Here is a 20,766-nt window from a genome sequence, read left to right as displayed (position 1 = left end):
TTTGACACCTGAAAGAATCCACATCTGCCGTCTATGGAGATAAGCTCTTTCATTCCGGACTTCAGACAGGCTGCAATGACGTGACTGTCTAGATAACAAAAACTTCAACTACTATTCGCTGCTCTTGGCAGCAGCTCCTACCTAAATGGTACAAAATTCCTTATCTGTTAACATTCCCAAAGGGAGACATGTTTCAGGAGGGCTGGGCAGCCCCCTACATGACCTTATGTACTTGTTTCCCATACACAGACGTAACAGCACACTCAGATGAAACGTTCAAAGAAAGAGGGACTTTTTAATCTGACACCGAACTCATTTTTACAACTCATTGCTGCGAGGTATTCTTGCACCAAACCTTCCAGCGTGGTGAAAGTAGGAGTCAGATCATTCGAACGGACCTGCAGGCTCCTGCTGAAGTTGATTGCTAACTTGGGACCTTCCTGATGCCTTTGTATAACTTCCAAGAGGTTGGCACACTCGGAGCCCTTCCTAATGGGCTCTGAGGAAAGGATAAAGGCACCATGAGCCAAGTCCCTCTTCAACATATTGTATTTTTCTTTGCTTGGATATGGCACCCATGTGGCCTGGGAGAGTGTGCGAAAGTGAAATTTCTCTCAAGATGCGTCATTTTCTAGAGGCCATATTTCCCTCTAACCCCATTTCCCTCCAATCCTCCCTGTTGTAATGGGGATAGTTTTAATCTCCTGACATCACCAGAAGAGCTGAGAGATGTTGAAAGCACTTCTTCTTGGAAGAAAGCATTGTATGGCAAAGGAAGAATAATTGTGGTGACAGCGCAGGGAGCGCAGATACATCTCCCTAAAAAGATCTTACAGCCTCATTTGCATTAAAAAAAAGGTTTTTTTGTTAGAAGCAGCAGGGAAACATCATGAGAAATTCAGCAACTCAAAATATTGCCAAGGGACAAAAGGAACAAGGGTTTAAAAAAGAAAAAAATCAAATCCAGTCCTACCAAATCACATCTACTTCAAACAGCAAAGATCGCGTGTAAGGGAGTGACCGGCCTGGGGCTGATGCCACTTCTCTCTCCGCTGTAGGAAATTAGGGGGCCTGGTAGGCATTGCCCCCGAGCCCAGCCAAAGCCTCATTTCTGGAGAAGGCATAGACCTACCCCATCCTTCATTAAGCCTTCTGCCAGGACGGGCTACAGCCAGAGGCAGTCATGGCTGAGGCCCGCGTGGTGGACCTCTGCTGCAGCGTGACAGTGCCACATACCCCCAGAGTGGATGTGGCACAAGCCAGAGCTGCTTGTGGTGGTGGTGGTGCTGGTGGAGAGGGGACTGAAACTTCATTTTAAATTGGCACCTGTGTGTGACTGCAGAGGGGTTGAGTTTATGGGAGCCCATCAGCACTGACCAGGAGAAGCAGAACAAGAAGCACCTTTGCAAAGAGCAGGTATGGATAATCTGACCAAAATGACCCAACCTATGGGACAGGGCTGGTTCAGACACTGCAACCGAAGCGTACGCAGGTCAGCTGGTAGCAGCCATTAAATGGTGCTTGGCATACTGCTCTCCCTCCTCCCCCTCAATGTATGTTAAGAGGACATCGGAAAAGCATGGACTCTGCTAACAATGCCTGGCAAATCTGGCATTGGATCAGGCAGATTTCCATTGTCAGAAGCACAGAAAAAGAATGTTTAAGGATAGGAGGTTCCCTTTACCAGGTGGAACTGAGCCAGGCTTCTCAGCTCTACGCACAATTTTAGCTTGCTGCAAAATTACCACTGCTCACCCTCCTTCTTCCAGCAAGTAATGGGATGGCAGAGGCTGGCAGTATGGATTCCAGGTGAAAACTAAGCAGAAGTAATATGCCAGGGCTTTAATCATATCTGTATGAGATGTGATTTTTCCTCCTTGCCAGACGTACCTTTTTTGTACACAGACATTAATGCTCGTGGAACAATATTAGATCAGCCTTAATTTTCAGGCTGGATCCCTGCCTGTTTCTCCGGCTGAGCAGCCCAAGGTTTCCTCCTGCTGCTGTGGCCAGCTCTCGGCAGGATTTGCACATTCATTGCTACGTGCAGCCGGGGTGAAGCGCACGCAGGGTCTCTAATGCACTGCAGTGGAGCCGAGTCGCTTCCGATGCGGCTGGCTCAGCCTCCTCTCTGCCATCCCTGGCTGGTTCATTAGCTTCAAACTGTTCAAAGGGATGTAAATTAAATTATATTTAGGTCAGAAACATATTTTAAGCAAAAATACCTATTATATTTAAAGTATGTTGTTCTGAGACTTTCTGTCTGCTGCTTCCAGGATGGTTGCACAAATACTGCCCTTAATATGTTTTTTAATGGTACAGCAGGCGCTTCCAAAATCCGATTTTTGTTTAAATATAAATTAGGTTCATTCTCTCTCTCAATCTAATTAATGCTGGTAAATAAGAAAGCACCTTCTGGCAGCTCATTTAGGTATCCCAAACAGGCAAAAGACCAGATGTCCCTGGGTAACTTTTAAAGAGGGAGAACATAGCTCTGCCACAGAGAGTGAGGGGGTTGTAGTCCTGGACAGCCCGGCGCTGCCGGTGCTCTCCTAGGAGGGAGCAGGCAGGCAGACAGGCAGCTCTCCAGGAGCACCAGCAGTCAGACGTTGCTCCCCACACTTTGGGCTGCCGCTCCTTTTAGCAGCAGCTTCTCCATGACTCTCTGTGCAATCACATCTTAAACAGCTTCAAGCATCTGGCTACACCTCCTATCAAGGCTGTATGAGCGATGGTCTCCCTGGACTTTATAAATACTGATCGTTATTCTGGAAGCAGCTCAGCAGACAGAAGCTACTCTTCAGCCCCAGCTCCCGCACTCCTGGAGAAGAGGCTGTGTTGACTCACGTTCAATACAGTTTAAACTGGAGTGTATCGTGATGCTTAGGGATGCTTGGCTGTCCATGCTTAGATCAATACTCCAAAGCCTCCTGCGAACCAGCCAGGGACATGGTTACCTCGCCCAGGGCTTCCAACGGCATACAGCAATACCAGTCCTGGAGCAGCCCAGAGCGTTTTTTTGCAGCACTGCGTGACACCCCCCTCCTCCGAGGGACCAAGCCCACAGTCTCATTTGTTTATGCTGATGCATACTAGGGCAGAGGAACGGGGCTGCTGCTGCTGCCTCTCCTCCGCGGGACCAAGCCCACAGTCTCATTTGTTTATGCTGATGCATACTAGGGCAGAGGAACGGGGCTGCTGCTGCTGCCTCTCCTCCGCGGGACCAAGCCCACAGTCTCATTTGTTTATGCTGATGCATACTAGGGCAGAGGAACGGGGCTGCTGCTGCTGCCTCTCCTCCGCGGGACCAAGCCCACAGTCTCATTTGTTTATGCTGATGCATACTAGGGCAGAGGAACGGGGCTGCTGCTGCTGCCTCTCCTCCGCGGGACCAAGCCCACAGTCTCATTTGTTTATGCTGATGCATACTAGGGCAGAGGAACGGGGCTGCTGCTGCTGCCTCTCCTCCGCGGGACCAAGCCCACAGTCTCATTTGTTTATGCTGATGCATACTAGGGCAGAGGAACGGGGCTGCTGCTGCTGCCTCTCCTCCGCGGGACCAAGCCCACAGTCTCATTTGTTTATGCTGATGCATACTAGGGCAGAGGAACGGGGCTGCTGCTGCTGCCTCTCCTCCGCGGGACCAAGCCCACAGTCTCATTTGTTTATGCTGATGCATACTAGGGCAGAGGAACGGGGCTGCTGCTGCTGCCTCTCCTCCGCGGGACCAAGCCCACAGTCTCATTTGTTTATGCTGATGCATACTAGGGCAGAGGAACGGGGCTGCTGCTGCTGCCTCTCCTCCGCGGGACCAAGCCCACAGTCTCATTTGTTTATGCTGATGCATACTAGGGCAGAGGAACGGGGCTGCTGCTGCTGCCTCTCCTCCGCGGGACCAAGCCCACAGTCTCATTTGTTTATGCTGATGCATACTAGGGCAGAGGAACGGGGCTGCTGCTGCTGCCTCTCCTCCGCGGGACCAAGCCCACAGTCTCATTTGTTTATGCTGATGCATACTAGGGCAGAGGAACGGGGCTGCTGCTGCTGCCTCTCCTCCGCGGGACCAAGCCCACAGTCTCATTTGTTTATGCTGATGCATACTAGGGCAGAGGAACGGGGCTGCTGCTGCTGCCTCTCCTCCGCGGGACCAAGCCCACAGTCTCATTTGTTTATGCTGATGCATACTAGGGCAGAGGAACGGGGCTGCTGCTGCTGCCTCTCCTCCGCGGGACCAAGCCCACAGTCTCATTTGTTTATGCTGATGCATACTAGGGCAGAGGAACGGGGCTGCTGCTGCTGCCTCTCCTCCGCGGGACCAAGCCCACAGTCTCATTTGTTTATGCTGATGCATACTAGGGCAGAGGAACGGGGCTGCTGCTGCTGCCTCTCCTCCGCAACCCACCCAGGAGAACATACCAGACAGCCTGCTGGCTTGCCCCTCTGCTGACAGGCCTCACGTCCTTCCACCTGCTCCTAAACTTTAGATTTCCATGAAGGCTTTGTCATGCATTTGATTCCTGAGACAATTTTCTCTCTCCTCCTACAGGGCGCAGCGGGAGACAGTGACCCAAGCACAGCTGGCTGCTCCCCACCCCAGGCCCTGTCAAACTTCTCCGCAGCATGCCCTGGCGCTGCAGGCATCACCGAGGCAGGGCTCCTTAGATGTCAGGGAGGAGGTGACGCTATTTTTCCGCCCTTCCTCCAGGGGATCTTCAAATCCCTCGAATCTCACAGAGCAACAGCCTGCTTAATCCGAGTCTGTTTGAAGGAGGCAGGAACACAGGAAAAGAGGAGTTGGATGGACAGGGATTCCCTGGTGGAGGAAGCCGATTTTCAGGAGCTTAGTGAAAAAGATTAAAACATTCCTGTTTTCCAGTGTTGATAGTGATCTTCCCTTCCATCAGCAGCTTCACTGATCTGCTCTGGCCTCCTCTCTGCTGGGCCAGGGAGGATGTCACTCTACTGCGGTTTCCCTGACCCACAATGGAAGCAGAGACAGAGGCAGTTCTCGCACGGCTGCAGAGGCACCCAGCACCTCTGACCTTTGGGGGGAGGAGGATGAGCAGCATGAGAAACGCGTTTTTCTTTCCAGCCTGAGCTGCAGTGCCCTGGCCTCAAGCGCACTCATCAGATAAAATGCACTTTAGTCTGAAAGCAGACACAGAAACTGGTTTGAATGGGGTTAGACAGAGCATTCACCCAGGAAGGCTTCAGCGCTCGACCACGCTCACGGTGTTATTGGGTTAGTGTTAATGCAGCACACGTGGTCCAGCAGCCAGAGGAAATGGCTGGGGCCTTCCTCAGAACTGATGGCTTTATCCCTTGCGTTAGCACCGACCTGCTGGCAGTGGCTGGCTTTGCTTGCAGCGGCGGCCATCCTTCCTCTTTTGGCATGTGTGCAGAGCCCTGCTTCAGTTGCAGGAAAAAAAAAAAAAAAAGAGAGAAGAAAAGGCGCTTGGTTGGTGACATGCTCCTGTTCACTCAAGCAGTGCTTGTCATGACAGGGCAGTAGCAGAAAAAAGAGAGAAGAAAAGGCGCTATCGGTTGTACATGCTCCTGTTCACTCAAGCAGTGCTTGTCATGACAGGGCAGTAGCAGCGTATAGTTGTCCTTCGACAACAGCCCTAACCGGCTGGAACAGAGCAGAGCAGCCATCCTTACCGAGAGCCAGAAGCTGTTAGAGAGGGCAGGAAACAATGACGGCATCTGCTCGTGTATCTTGACCTCACCCGTCCTCCCGAGGGCTGCATGTGGTGGATGAGGGACAGAAGGCATGCCCTGCAAACCACCGTGCCGATTCCCTCATGTGCAGGACTTGATGAATGACAAAAATTACAACCACCGTACAAACCACAATTAAATGTGTTTATTAAGTAAAACCACTACTTTATGCTGGATATAGATGCAATATCAGTGCTCTTATAGTAAAACACAGTATTTCTTCACTTAACCTACAGCTTGATTTTGCAAGCTAAAAGCTCAGTTATAAACTACTGGTGAGTTCATGAGCATAAGTATCCGCACTGTATTCAGGATTAGCTCTCAGTTTCTGTCTTCGGCTCCTTGTCTACTTGCTTTTCTCCAGTGCTAACCTTGAATTCAACCAGATTAAATCTAGACAGAATTGGTACAGCGCTTTTTTTCTGTTAGCTGATCACTGAATCTGACTTACCAGCTCTGTGGCTTGATATCTAGAAGCTTGATACCAGATCTTGGAAGTCTGTCTACACAAGAGTACCATTTTAACTAGCAATATGACGTCTGCGAGACCTCCGCCATCAGCCTACGGAAGGAGGAAAGGAATGGAAGTTCTGATCAAAAAGGGCCTCCCACAGCACCAGTGTAATAAAATACCCTTCCTGAGAGTGCAGGAGATTCCACGAGGCATTCAAGGAAGCTCTGGCGAGAAGAAACAATGTGCAGTGGGATTTCAAATAGTACTTCCCTCAAAGGAAGGCCTCAAATTGTTTTTTTTTCTTGAATCGAGTAAATCAAAATAATAAGCAAACAACATTCCCAACTAGGCACATGACAAATTGGAATATGACAACGGGAGAAGTTTCTGTTTATTTATTCCTCTTTAAAATGACTTAAAAGCAAATTTAAAACACTATTTAAAGAAAGAGTGGATTCAAAATATCAGGAAGCTGAAAATAAAACCACAAAGGAGGCATTACATGGTTAGCAGAACACAGAAAGCATAGTTAGTATAAAACAGATTTACAGTCTCAGTGAACAGCAAATTCATGCTGCCCATGTAAATGGAACAGCACGTAATACGGCCCCTACCCTCTGGAACACCAAATTCTTTTATCATTTTGTTTTATTGTAGTACTGGATAGGAAAACACAACAATTTTAAAAACCAACATTTTCAATTGAAAGAGAAAAACATTAAAAATATGATATTGCTCTGTAGGCACCGATGTATGTTTTTCTATGGTAAAAGAGCGTGCCAAAGCAGAATTCAAAATTGCATAATTCCTTTTAAAATGATACAGCCCTGGTGTGACTGCAAATAAAAACTAGCTACGCTATTTCTCTGGCACTGCCTGACTGTAGCCCTGCCCACTACGAACCGTCTGCAACACTGGAGTTTGGACAGGGCTAGGCAGAAGCAACAGGCAGCAATACTGGAAAATGAAGGTATCTCCTTGTAAGTCAGAGCATCTGACAGCTCAGATCCACGAGGGCTTTCGTTACACTGACAAAGAGTGACTATGTGTGCTTGCCAAGGCTTTCACTCTGCGTGTTTCAAGTTACACCTGACTTTGAGGTGCTGAGACCTAGTAAGGAGCAAATGGGAGCAAGAAAAGGTTGCTGCCTACAGGCCTGCTTAGAAATAGCCACTCCGGTGGCCAGTGGCTGCAGGCAGGAGGTCAGCTACAAGCCCTGCCCAAGCTTGCCATCAGCAGACGAGTGCTTCCCTCTCCTCTCCCCTCACTGAGCACGGGCAGCTGTAACATTACTTACACCCTCCTCTGCAGAGCACTCTCATCAGACTACAGAGCCCTCACGTCCTCTGAGGGCAGGGATGTGGACTTCACTAGGATCTGCAACAAAAATCAACCCAAAGCAATCGGGGGGGGGCAGCTGCTGGGGCCTTGAAGAGGGTTAAAGTAGTGCCTGTGCAGGGCACCCTGAAGCAGATCTTTACCTTGCAAGCATCCTCACTTCTGAGACTCGTCCTCCCCTACCTGTTTTGGCACATGCAGCCTTCCTGCTCCCCTCTCTGGTGGGCAAGATGCCTGAGATTAGCAGTCCCGAGCCCCAGTGTCCCTGCGCACAGGGGAGGAAAGATGCACTTCAGTCTTCTGTTTTACTAGGGAGTCTCTGGCTTAAAAAGTCACTTTTTAAAAAATGCCATGGCAGGAAGCAGTTAATCAAACATATCCTCAAACATGCGTCGCCCCATGGCTATGTAAACCTCTTTTTCTTCCGGTGTCATCTGGGCCACCAGCTCAGGGCGCTGGCTCACTTGGCTGTAAGAGTGCGGACGCCCAGCCACTGTGACGGTGGGGTCCTCTGCCACCACCTCAAACTCTTCATCGTCCTCCTCATCCTCCAGCCCGTATGTTGTGGTGGCCGTGGTGGGAGGGCGGGGAGGGGATTCCTCCTCCGACTCGCTTGTCTCGCTCTCGGAGTCACTAGCGTTGGCACCGGAGAGAGGAGCGGCACCTCCAACTGTGACTGTTGAAGCAGAAGGTGTCTTCTTCTCGTGGATAAGCAGGGCACGCATCACCTCCTCGTTATCATCCAGAGCTGCCCGGCCCTCCTCACGCTCCTGGAAGGCATCCAGGTCCCGGCTCCCTGCAAAGAGACACAAGAGAATGATCGTTTCCTCACAGAGATCTGGGTGACGGCCCTGAAGGCTTTCTGGACCCGTATTAATTACTGCCACTGAGCACGCTTGGCCAATTCACATCCTTTCTCTATGTCAGCTCCTCCTCTCCCTTAAAAGTCAAAGAAAGTTATGTTTTTTCTCATAACAGAGGAGCAAGTATTGACATTTCCTAGGAGCTGGGAGGCCTGGAGTCACTGTGGCTCCCAGCTGGGAGCCTCAGCCAGCAGCACATTGCAAGAGAAGGCAACAAACACGTGATGGCAGGCACCTGGAAAAGACCCTCCAGGGACTCAAGTGCCCCTCAGCTGGGCTGATGCACTTCCTTAGTGTGGAGCAGAAAGCAGTCCTTGGGACCTAAATCTGGGCTTCCCAGATACACAGACTATGCACCTAATGATGACACTTGTCTGAGATACAGCAAGTATCTTGGTGCTGTTTCACAGGTGAACAAGCACAGGCTGTTTCCTTCTTGTCCCTTTGTTTCCAGGTTGCATGGCCACAGCCTGAAGGACTTGCGGTGATGACCAAGACCATGGGGTGTTGCCGGCACAGACCATAAACACAGACCCAAAACTAGGCCCTGGCCTGTCGAGCTCCCCATCTATAAGGATTAAGACAGAGAAGCAGATGAGTCCAGGCAGACAGGGAGTATGCAGAAACCACGTGTTATAAAACAAAGTAGCCACGTCTGGTAAGCTCAGAGGTCCACCTACCAGGCAGGAAGGGGAAAAGCTCATTACTGGAACACGGTGGTAGCGAGCAGGATCTATCTCGCAAAGCACATGCAGCTTACAGCCTGCAGCCAAGCCGCACAGCACAGCGTGGAAGGCTGCGTTAAAACAGCTCCTGCTCTCCAAGCTGAAACGCAGCCCAGCCAGTCTCTCTGGCTCCCTACCTGGACCTCTTATTTGAAGGGGACTGCAGTTTCCCAGCTGACAGACACACGGCCTATGCTCCTCTTTCAGTAAGCTTGGCTGTACTGTAGCTGGGAGGGTTTGACATGGTTTGGGTAGGCAGGGTGTCTGCAGTTCACGGATTCAAAAGGTAAAATTCTGTTAAAAAAGTGGCATTCTGCAGAAAACTTCTCTTAATCCTATATTTGATGAGAGGACTGTGAGTCCACCCAGCACCAATAAACCTACAGGCAGTATGGAAAAAAAAGAAAAAACCCCAGAACAAAAAATGAAATACGGAGAACCTTATGTAAAAACAAGGCCTAAAAAGTAAGACAGACTCCCCGTGGCAAACTTTCTCTCTTGCACTTAAAGACGCTGCCTATGAACAACTGCTGGAGCTGCGGTGACGGCATTCTGCCTTCATACATTAACGCCACTTGCCTGCTTCTCAAAGACCTGGACCCTCATGGTTCCAGCACCACATCCAGGCAGTTGGCACCCAAGCCTTTCCCCCAGCATCAAAAATGCACTGGTTACTGTTTTCAACTTGAGATGAAAAAAATGCTGAGAAACAGGTGAACTAAGGAAGTAGGTTCTGCATTTAGCGCTAAAAGCCAGGGGAGTTTGTGGTCACTCCTTTCCTGTGGTAAAATAAAGGCCAAAAGACCCACCCCTAACTTCACTGGACTCATGTTTTTATTGTAAATGAAGTTGTAGTAACGGGTGATGGCTGCAACTACTATTATTAATGCACTGGCAAAATTCTTGAAAGAAAGGAAGAATGAAGGCGTTGTGTGTTGGCAGCCTTGTGCTCAGCTTGTTGCTTGTGACTGTAGAGCAAAGAGGCTATTGGAGAGCATCTCCGAGAGATAATATCGTAGCTCATCACATTGAGAGCTGTGAAGTGATGACAGCCTGGGGTAGCTCCACAAAGTCTGACTTTTGTGGCTCAGGAGCGGGGCTGTCTTGCTTGCGAGAACTGTTCCTGCCAGATCCAAGCAGTGAATCTTTTCTGTCAACAGTCCCAAGTTTTCTTCCTCCCTGTTGATGTCATCCAAGAGCTATAGAAACGTCTTGCAGCAGCAATTTCAGGCTATTTCCACAAGTCCCCTCTTTGATCTCCAGTAGTGGTGAAGGTTAAGCAGTGACGCCCTTGTGCTGTAAGGTGATATACTCCCCATCCATCTCCTTCAGTGGCATCTGAGAAACATTTATGCTGTGTACACCAAAACTCATCTCAAGGAGCCAATTTAAAACTACAGGTGAATTGAATGTCTAGCAGAAAAACGGGGTGAGAACTCACCATGGCTGGTGAGTAACAACAAGATCTGCTACAGACTGCAGGAGGAGGTTGTTTCAATCACCTCACTTTGTTTAATCTATTTGGAAGAAGTTTTGGGATCTGTACACTTGAAAGGCATTACATGCAAACAATTGTTTCACATTATTGTGAAATCAATGTTCTTCACTTCTGCTATACCTACATATTCCACTCCTCTCCTGAACACTGCACTGGTTCCAGGGTCTCATGCTTACACATGCGGTTCCCTTTTGCCATCTTCTCTTCCTAGGGCATCAACAGTTTCATTCTATAATCCTCAAATGACTTGGAATATTGCATCTATTCATTCACTCTTGTAAAAATCAGAAGGTCTCTACTTCCTATTTTTAGTGCATAAGCTTAAATAGCACACTTACCAAAGCAGAATGTTTCTACTAGTGGTTACAAGATCTTGACTATTGTCTATGGACAACCTGACCCCAACATGAATGAAAATAAAAGCAAGGATCATGAGAAACAAACAGAAAGCAATGAAGACTCACCTGCCATGGTGACAGACCTTCCTACTGTACTTCCAGAAGCTTTATTTCTGACATATTCTTCATATAAAACACATTTTGAACAACAATTGGCAAGAAGGTGGCTGGGAGCACAAAAACACTGCTGGTAGATTTGGTAGGCTTCAGAGTGACCGAATGTTAATAAATGTTATTTTTCAGCAGTGACCTATTAGGGGGGCAGCTTTCTAGATGAGATTGAAAGACCTTCGTCCAAAAGCAATAAACTCTCAAGATGGAAGACGTAACAGATAATTAACATTTTAGAAGCACAAACAATTCTGTGGGTAACTCAGCTTTACTGACCTAGATTTCAATCCTGGATCTAATAAACCAGGATTTTTTACATCTGCCTACACATAGGTGCTTTGCACAGCAGAGGGGAGCAGACAAAATCTGGAGTGTAGGGAGCAGCAGCTGTACACACACAGGGGAAACATTTTTGACAGCACTCTAAGAGCATCACATAAGCAGAGCAGTACTTCTGCTCTGTGAATTTTCTTACCATCTTTGATTTCATCAGGGTCATAAGCCCCCTGCACTGTGCTCTCCCGTAGCCAAATTGGTCTCTCTCTGGCCAGCTTTCCTTCACTTGCAGACCGGTTAAGATCCTCCTGGTCCTCCATGCTGATGACAACGTTCTGGGTGTACAAGTCCTCATATGATGGTCCTTTTGTAGTCCATGCTTCCCGATGGTGTCCACCTGCAAGGCCAGCTGCTGTCCCTGAACCAGTACCAGCTGCACGCTCCTTGCTACATAAAAGTCAAAGAGAGAAAAAACAGAGCACTCAGGACAAGCCCTTCCTTGGCCAGCATTGCAACACTTAAACTATGATTAGTTATCTCCCATGATCTGCACTGAGAGCTTGCATTCTGATTTCTAACACGTGGTGCCAGGAATTTCTACACCAGCTTGCTGGTTTGGGGAACTTGGGGGTCTCTAATGGGAAACCCTACATGAGGCCATGGCAATTTCCACAACAGACACTGAAAAGAAGAGATGGCACTAAAGCTGCTGATGCACTCATGTGAAAACAAACAAAATCCCAGAATACCCTGAAATAAGTGTCACAGCAGCAAAACACAGTTGAACAGTAATCTGGTATTTGGAAAAGTCTCTTTTTGGCCTTTTCACAGCAACCCTATACTGTGTTAAAAAAAAGCACTAAAGTTTAAACAAGTCAGATGATGGGCCCAGAGTCCCAGCATGCTCAGATCTGTGAACCATTATTAATCACAGGACTCGTGAAGGAGTTAACTCACCATGAAAAACACAGTTCAAACCTTTGCTTGAATTGTGAGTGACAATGCCAGTGGTAAGTCACATCTCCTGTGTTACACAGGAGAGCCGTACTATCCACAGGCACAGCCTTGGGAGGACTGGGGAGTCCAGGCAGAAAAGAAGAAAAGACGAGAGGGCACCTTCAAACCAGAGGACTAGGGCTGGGCAAAGGGCTTTGTGTGGTGATGGTGTGTGGGAGGAGGCAAGACAGAACTGTCTTCATCGTGGAAAAGCTGGAGAAAGAAAGGCGATGACTGCTGTGAAGGGTACGGCAGTTTGTGGCTATCCCCCCCTGTTTTTGGGAGTCCAGGCAGAAAAGAAGAAAAGACGAGAGGGCACCTTCAAACCAGAGGACTAGGGCTGGGCAAAGGGCTTTGTGTGGTGATGGTGTGTGGGAGGAGGCAAGACAGAACTGTCTTCATCGTGGAAAAGCTGGAGAAAGAAAGGCGATGACTGCTGTGAAGGGTACGGCAGTTGAAGCCTAGCCCTCCCTTGTTTTCTAAGAGGAGCTGCAGCCAGCACATTTTCCTCCAGGCTCCGTTCTAGCTCAGGAGACTGATGGAGAAAAGAAACATTCCTGCTTGGATCCTTGGAAAGAGGACATCAGGTGGAGTATTTTCTGCATAGCAATGGCAATAAGCCTAAAATACTCTCTCTGGCCTGTGCTGCTACATATGCATTGATCAGGGAAAGCAGCTGAATGGAAACTCACTGCTGTCTGGGTGGGGAAAGCCAAACGCGACCGTTCCTCTACTTCAAAATCATATTTCATCTTCTCAGAGAAACAGATCCACTGCAGACTGTGCCCACCCTCAGCCATATAATTTCAGTCATCTGACTGCCAGTGGTACCTAAGGCTTTTCACAGGTAACAGACCTGCCAGGACTCCTCCTCTTGTCCAGAGCAAATCCATCCAGGATACTCACAGTGTTCCTGCTCTGCTGCCAGCTGAGTTGACAGAAGTTGTCAGTGAGCACGGTTCAGTCACTGCTATCTACCCAACGATCTTTCCTCCAACCGAGAAGCTTAAAATAAGGATGCAGCTGGAGAAGACCTGAGTAATATGCAATTTTTTAATTCAGCAAGGACTTAACCGCTGCTTGATGAGCTAATTCTGCTGGATTTTTAGGGGTAAACAGTGAGGGGAAAATACGCAGGTCGGTGATCATCTCTCTTTCCCAGATAAAAAATATTGGTGTGTTCAGCCGCATTGTGGATTAAGGGCTACTCACAGCCTCTCAATAGTGAGTTTACTGGGGTCTGTTAGCAAATACTTCACAGCATCCGTGTTAGCATGTGTCCACACACTAACCAGTTCTCTCCTGCAGCCAGCCCTGCTAGGAGAGCTTCACAGCAGCCTTGAATTTTGGGGCAGAAGACTCATGCACATGTATTGCTTATATAACCTAAGGAACCACACAGAGACCTTCTTCCCAATGTGTAATTTCAAGTGTTGGTACCTTTCAGCTCCTCAAGACAGGCGTGTGTTCTGTGAAAAGCACCACTCTGCTTCCCACACAACAGAAATCTAACTAGCGTTTCCCTGACGATTTTATGTAATCCACTTTCCTCACAAGATACACAATGCAGCTCTCCCCCAGGCTCTCCCTCCCCACGACTGCAGTGTGACAGCTAAATACTCGGTAGTGCCAGGAACTGCCTAATAATACTTTTGCACAGAGGTCCCCGTAAGTGTGCCTGAAATGGACTTTTTTTCCTACACGGTATCATTTAGCAGCAAAACACTTATTCCGTGACGTCAGGAACATTTCAAAAACACAAGTAACAACTCTAAGAGACACCTACAGTACTAATTAATTTAAGCCATCTACTGCAATGTCCCACACTTAGGTGGAACCATCTAGACACTTTCTGTCTACTTTCAGACCCTGGTGAGCTTTGAAAATGTGTCTCAATTTACTTCCTTGTTTGTGGAACTGCATCTTCAGCAACACTGTTGGTAGGAGTCAGCAGCCCCTCAAGACTACGTTAACAGGGGAATACTCCTTGCTGCCAGAAGAGATCTTCAGTGACCCTGTTCCAAAGTATAGGATTAAACACCATGGATCAGGCACCAGCAAAAGGCCAGATGTGCGAGTTGCCTTACAGGCAGCACAGAGCAGATGAAGGGAGCACGCTCTTAAATCTCTCTCTCTCTCTTAGATCCAAGATCTGCTTTTTCCTCACCTAGGTCTAGACTTTGCACGGCCATCCTGCAGCCAGGAACTGTGGCAGTTCAGTGGCCCAGATGTGGCTACATTTGCTCTGTTACCCATCGGTTGTTTTACCCTGGTGGAAATCCCTTAATGAGTGGTTAGCTGCCTTTAAAGGCAACATAAATAAACCTTGACATAGCTGAGGTATAGCCCACAGAAACCATACTATGCAATGTGGAAACAACTTGAAATTTCCATCTCAATCCTGCCCAGACTATTAAGAAAAGGTCTTGCATAAAGGGGATAACTCTTTGTGCCGTGTTTGAAATAAAGCACTTTTTCACTTAGCTGCTCTTAAGAGCTTCAACTTCACAACAGACAACCCATGGTCCTTGATAGCATGACCACAGAAAATTAATTCTGTGAAGATTTTTGTTATATAAAATCATGCAATTCTGACATAAGAAAATGGAGGGGATATTAAAATCCATCTGTTTTAGAAAAGCACAGAGAAGGGCTTAGGTAAAGCAGGTTTATTTTGAAACCTGTGGGGCTAACTCATGCTTTGCCAAGATTAAGAAAATTAATGGCCTCCTAGAAAGATATAAACGAAGATCTGCCCAGTTTCCCACGGCAGGTGAATGACAGTTATGCAATGTCAGTGTGGTCGCTTAGAGCTGTAACTCTCCTGAAAAGACATGAAGTTGCCTGCATTGGTGCAAAGAGACAATGAGGCACTTCGTGACCTATTCTGTTTGTTTCAGAATCACCAAATGTCAGTTTTGTCAATGATTTCAGTCACTCAAGACTCCATAAAAACAGAGGGAATAAATAACCCAGGGTTTGACACTTAAAAAAAAAAAAATCTCACAGCAGCGCTTTCATTCAATTAACTGCTTTGAATTAATAAGAGTTAATAAATAATTAAATCATTGTATGTGCTGAAGCAAGTTGTGTTCAAGTAAGCATTTAAAAAGCCGCCTATTTATTTTGTCATTCCTTGTACAAAGTAATTAATCATTTACAATGTTTTTTAAGTATTTAAGAGTCAAGTAAGTGGGTGCTGCTATTTAATCATGGGACTGCACCAGGCTTCTGCTGTGATAATTTCCTGTGCACAGAAGGGGAAGACTGAGAAATGACTCTCTTTTTGGTGGGGTTATCCCAGTTCTACTACTCAAACTACAGAAAAGGGTTTTTAAAGCAAAGGCTAGTGATTCAGCTTGGGCATACAGGCTTCAAAGACTCCCCATATCACCAAAGACATGTTGAGTGACCTTGGAAAAATCTCTTCCCCTCTCTATATTGCTTCTGTTTTTCTACCAGAATGATGAGGAAAATTAGCTACTTTCTTGGCTAGAAAAAGACTATGAACAGACAAAGAATTTTTCATTATATTAATTAGAAACTGTCCAGCATGAATATATGAGGAACATTCTCTCTCAAGGTTAGCCTGAGAGAAAAAAAGAGTATCCTGCTTGCTCTCCCATTAACTAAAGCCCAGCACCCCAAAGCACTGTGGGAATGCTTCCCCCTGTGGTACATTTTGCTCCCCCCCATGTGTTTAATTAATTTTTTTTAAACACAGAGAAGTGCATCATATTTCACCACAGCTGACAAAACTGACAGCTCCCCACATCTTTCTGCATTATTTAAACATCATCTGTTTTTGTACAGCTAGGAATGTTCTGAAAGAAAGTGTCATTTCCCATGGGTAGGAACATTTTTAAAGAGTTTTTGACTATAACATGGCCTCCTCCCGAAAAGAAGAGGTGTGTAACAAGTAGGAGAAAATCAGAAGAAAAAAATACCCTTATTACAAGTAATGCCTTCGAACTAGAATGCAAAGCGTAGAATGCAGATAGCTTAGTTTCAAAAGCTGGGTAGAAGCAAAAGGAACAGATGAAAGACAAGGGTTTGAGAGAAAGACAACAGTGTAGAGTAGATGGCACCTTCAGAGCTTTGCCAAATGGCTGCAGTTTGCATTTCTTAAATACTGGGGCAAGGGCTTGGTAAATATACCAGCTGCAGCACAGCAAGCAGCAGGTAATTCGAGTACCCCACCCCACAGAAAACGACATGCAGGAGGCTGACCAGAAGAATAGTCATCTGCCTTGTTTAGTAAAAAATGGTTACGGCCCTTTGTCTCCTTATAAACCGCACATTCCTTGGGGAATCTGTCAGTTGCTTGCACAGTTGGTGCTGAACAAGTAAGTCCTCAATGCAGCCAGAGGCTGCACAAGGTTTGGGAAAGCCTCACAGAGCAGACGAACGCACTACAAGGAAGCAGCGCCGTGAGAAAAGACCAGGCGCATTCCCACCTCTGCTTCAGGGCAGGAATCTCTGTGGGTTCTGGCTCGAGGATTTCATAGGCTAAGTTAATGTCTTCCGTCTCACGAAGCAGCGCATAGATGGGCTCAATCTGCTCATTAAATCTTGCCACGAGTGTCCTTGCATCCTTTTTGGGCATCGCCGACTCATCTTCTTCCACTTCAGTCTCACAGAAAGTACAGCGGAAAGTTCCTAAAATGAAAAAAGCTGCTAAGCATTGGAAGGAAAGCAACAGGCCTGGCTCTTTATACAGCCTTTTAAACAGCACTCCTTTGCTGTTTTCTTAGCTTGATGCTAAATAGCTTTTCTCCCCCTGACAATCCCTTCCCACACACAGCGTACCTGGTTATTATTTAAGCAGACAACAAAGCAAACATTTTGATGCCATCCAGTGATACCCAGTTGGGTACAGTTTCTCGCTCTGAAAAGCCCAGATGGGCTGGAGTACCTCTACTGAGACACCTCCTAATCTCACTCCCTCTTTCTTGCTTCACATTTTAAATGTCAGCTGCGACTGGGCTGTGATAAAAAGCTTCACAATACTCTCAGGAGTTCAAATATCGTCTGTTTCAGGTGCTTGCACTGGTGTCTCCCAGGCCACGTGAACTGGCTAATTTCACAATGAAGTAGGGTGTAGTTTTACACTGCACCAACCACTCTGCAGTAACTGCTAGTATAACCATTTTCACTCTGCAACTGATGCAAAAAAGATGGCTGCTCCTTCTGTTCCAGGGCCAAAACATGCAAAATGGTCATTACTGCAGAGCAGCAAATGCAAAAATTTATCCCACCTAACCCCCATATTAACTTCTTGAAATTAAGAATGGCAAGACAAGAATTGTATGAATGGCAATTAAGAATAAGCTCGTTTTACAGACCTCATCAGGATTTATAAAAACAGGTCAAACATAAAGGCAACTGAAATGGTTGCATGGCAATGCAGTTACAAAAAACCTACTGAACTCCTGCACAGCAGGCTTTTCAGTTTCATCTGTGAGTAGGACCCTTAGGGCAGTGCATGCACAGTAGGACCTTACCATATGGTCCACTACGAGGAGAGCAGCACAGTGTAATGACTTATCCTTGCAAGTACTGGGCTGAGAACGTACCTCTGCCTCCTCAGAACGCTTATATCCAGAGCAATGCTCACAGGCTTCTCGATTTCTCTTGTCCCTGTGTGATTTTTTAATTTATCTGTTCTGTGACACCTATACACATCTAGCATCATCTCTCAATACCCCAATGAAGAAAGGAAAAGATCTTTTTACTAATAGGGAGCCTGAGGATAGGTCATATCAGGGAAATGATAAGCTTATGTTTAAAAATCAGTATTAGAATCAGCATTGAAGCCTGCTGTATCACCAATGCTATGTACAAACACAGTCGAAAGAATGGGGTTTGCCCAGGGCACACGGGCATGATGTAGTGAGACAGGCTGGCAAGCCAGGGCTTCTGGTATCTTGTTTTGCTGCTTACACAGATTTGCCAGTCTTGTCACTTCATTTTTCAGTGTACCTCTTTCTCTGCCTGTAAGACAGCGATAAAAACAGACCTAACTTCTTCACTGATGGCTGTGAGGGCTAGACAATGCTTGCACACTTCTTGGAAAACACACAAAAGCACTGTTTATGACAGGAGGTAGATCTGTTGCCTCTCACCACAGTCTGTAGAGATGCAGTTTGCTACCTCGGCACCATCTGAAGTAGCTTTTGCTCATCATTACTCATAAATTAATGCGACTGTGTTGTATACGTGGCCTGTAATACATACACATTTCCTGCAATAAACTCTCTCTTTAGAAAGTTTGTCTTATCTACACGTAAAAGCTAGAGCACCCAAGAACAGTGGTATGCAAAGTAAAGGATAAGTGGATAAAGTGCTCTTCTCTCCCATCCAAGCATGAAACACTCTGCTTATTTTTTCAGGCTGTAAAAATTGCCCCTATTGATTCAAAAATTGTACATTATATAAGCTGTCAGCCCGGCAAAAATTGAAGCCAAAGTTTGGTCTCCTTATCCCACATCTGAGGCTATCGGCATGACAAATTGGCAACCAACTTGAATCAATTTAAAATAATTAGCACATCTCAGTTCCCATAATGGACTTAGTGAACAAACACAGGTTAATGAGGAAAACTCCTCTTTTTACATCCCCCCCAAAAGTCCTGTTACATGTTCCTAAGACAGCTCAGACTTTTCACGCTTCCATCTGTGAACCCCATGAGTATCTGCAAAAGATTAAGATCGTAGGGAGAATGGTTCCAATTCAGAGTATCAAAAAATCAGAAAGTAAATACAGCTCTAATGAAACGGAACTCCTAAAGCTATCATGGATTTGCTGCAACTTCCACCCCTCAGGGTTCTTAATTAATCTATTAACTTTTTTTTTACTTATTACGTAAAGAATCTGGGAATGAGTGAAATGACAAGCTTCCTCCATTAATATGCTGATTTTTTTCGAGGTGATGCAGCATTTCACAAGAGGCATATGTGATTAGAGAACTGGGAAGTTGCTTTGCCATGACAGATGGCATTTATATGTTGCAAACCTCTTCTGTTAGACTTTAAGAGGTCACAAAATGTCACCAGAGCTTTTATAACATGGCACATCCCATCAGCAGTAGCACATGTTCCTTGCAGATATGAATTGCATGTGACAAACATGAAGGAGAAGTCATCCAAAGGCTAAGAATGGCCATGTTCCCACTCCGACAATGTATTTCTTCCTTCAGCCCTTACACAACTGATAGTTTTCCATTCAAATATGCTGCATAAACCAGGACAAGTAGATATCCTGGAGCAAACAGACATGAGGCTTTCCTGCATCTTGGAAATGCTAATGGAGAGCACATACATCCCTGTCTTTCCGCACATGCTCAGGCACTCAACAGACCTCTCTGGCTGCACGCTGAAAACCAGCCATCTGAAAGAGATCTCCTCATCTGCTCCCAGACTCTCCAGGGCAGATATGCTGGTAATCTGGCTCCCCAAGGCATACTAAGATTAAAGCAGCTCAAGCTCTGAAGTATAGGGCCAGAGTATTTAGAGATAATTCTTAATGACTTGATTTCACTTGAAAGAAGGAAAAGGTCAACTGCCCACATGCATTGCATGCACGATGTCCAAGCGTGCATGCTACATCTGCTATAATGAACACATTTAACTGGCTACAGCCTCCTCAGTCTGAGCCCAGGTCCTGCTTACACCCTTCTCAAAGGGTTCAAGCCTCATCTCCAGCCTGACAAGGTGTCTTCCTTCCACTCTGTCCTTTGGGATACTGCCCCAGACTCTCACTACTCTGACACTTACAAACTATTTAATTTTCAACCTAAACTTATTCCCATTCATTTCAAAACTATTTACGGTTGTACCAAAACCTGTACCTCAGCTCAGCTAGCTTCCATCTTGCTGTTAATCCTTCAGGCATATTTACAAACTGCTGTCTTATTCATACCTCCCATCTTCATTTTGCAAGGCTCAATAAGCCACACATTTTTCTTTGCCTTTTAAAACTGGACACCCATTCCTTCGACCATGCTGTCAGCCTCCTTGAGCACTTTCTCCAGTTTGCTCTCATCTTTCTGCTGTGAAGCTGGAAGTATATACAAGCGTCCAGATGAGTCTTCCCAAAAGCCCAACGGCATTAGTGCTTCTCTGATAGCCATTGAGACCTTTTAAGATCACAGTGTAACGGATCATGAAAGTGCTGCCTCAATTATCACAAGATCTAGCAATGCTCCCAGACCTTTCCGCCTCCTTTGTAGTTTCCAGTTGATGAGCTCCACATTTATAGGAGACATTTGCATTAGATGCTAGGTGCATGACACCGTACATTATACTATAATCTTTCAGCTCCTTTTTATTCTTCCACCTTCATCCTCATCCAATTCTTTATTCTTGACTGCATCACAAAACATTAA

The 20,766-nt window shown here is 46.5% G+C and overlaps 1 protein-coding gene across 1 annotated transcript; it reads right to left on the bottom strand.

Moving 5' to 3' along the window:
* Nucleotides 1-6,593: 6,593 nt before the first annotated feature.
* Nucleotides 6,594-20,511, bottom strand: LOC103905472 (general transcription factor IIE subunit 1). The gene is made up of 4 exons (XM_009287151.1): nt 20,367-20,511; nt 16,838-17,039; nt 11,584-11,831; nt 6,594-8,309 (listed from the first exon to the last, which is right to left on the bottom strand). Exons 1-4 carry the CDS (start codon nt 20,509-20,511, stop codon nt 7,879-7,881), a joined length of 1,026 nt encoding a protein of 341 aa, XP_009285426.1. The 3' UTR covers nt 6,594-7,878.
* Nucleotides 20,512-20,766: the final 255 nt, after the last annotated feature.

The sequence above is a fragment of the Aptenodytes forsteri genome, unplaced genomic scaffold (genome assembly GCF_000699145.1).
Source record: "Aptenodytes forsteri isolate BGI_AS27 unplaced genomic scaffold, ASM69914v1 Scaffold216, whole genome shotgun sequence".
Classification (NCBI taxonomy): domain Eukaryota; kingdom Metazoa; phylum Chordata; class Aves; order Sphenisciformes; family Spheniscidae; genus Aptenodytes; species Aptenodytes forsteri.
The sequence above is the reverse complement of the archived record's forward strand: the minus strand, read 5'-3'. Positions and strand labels throughout refer to the sequence as shown.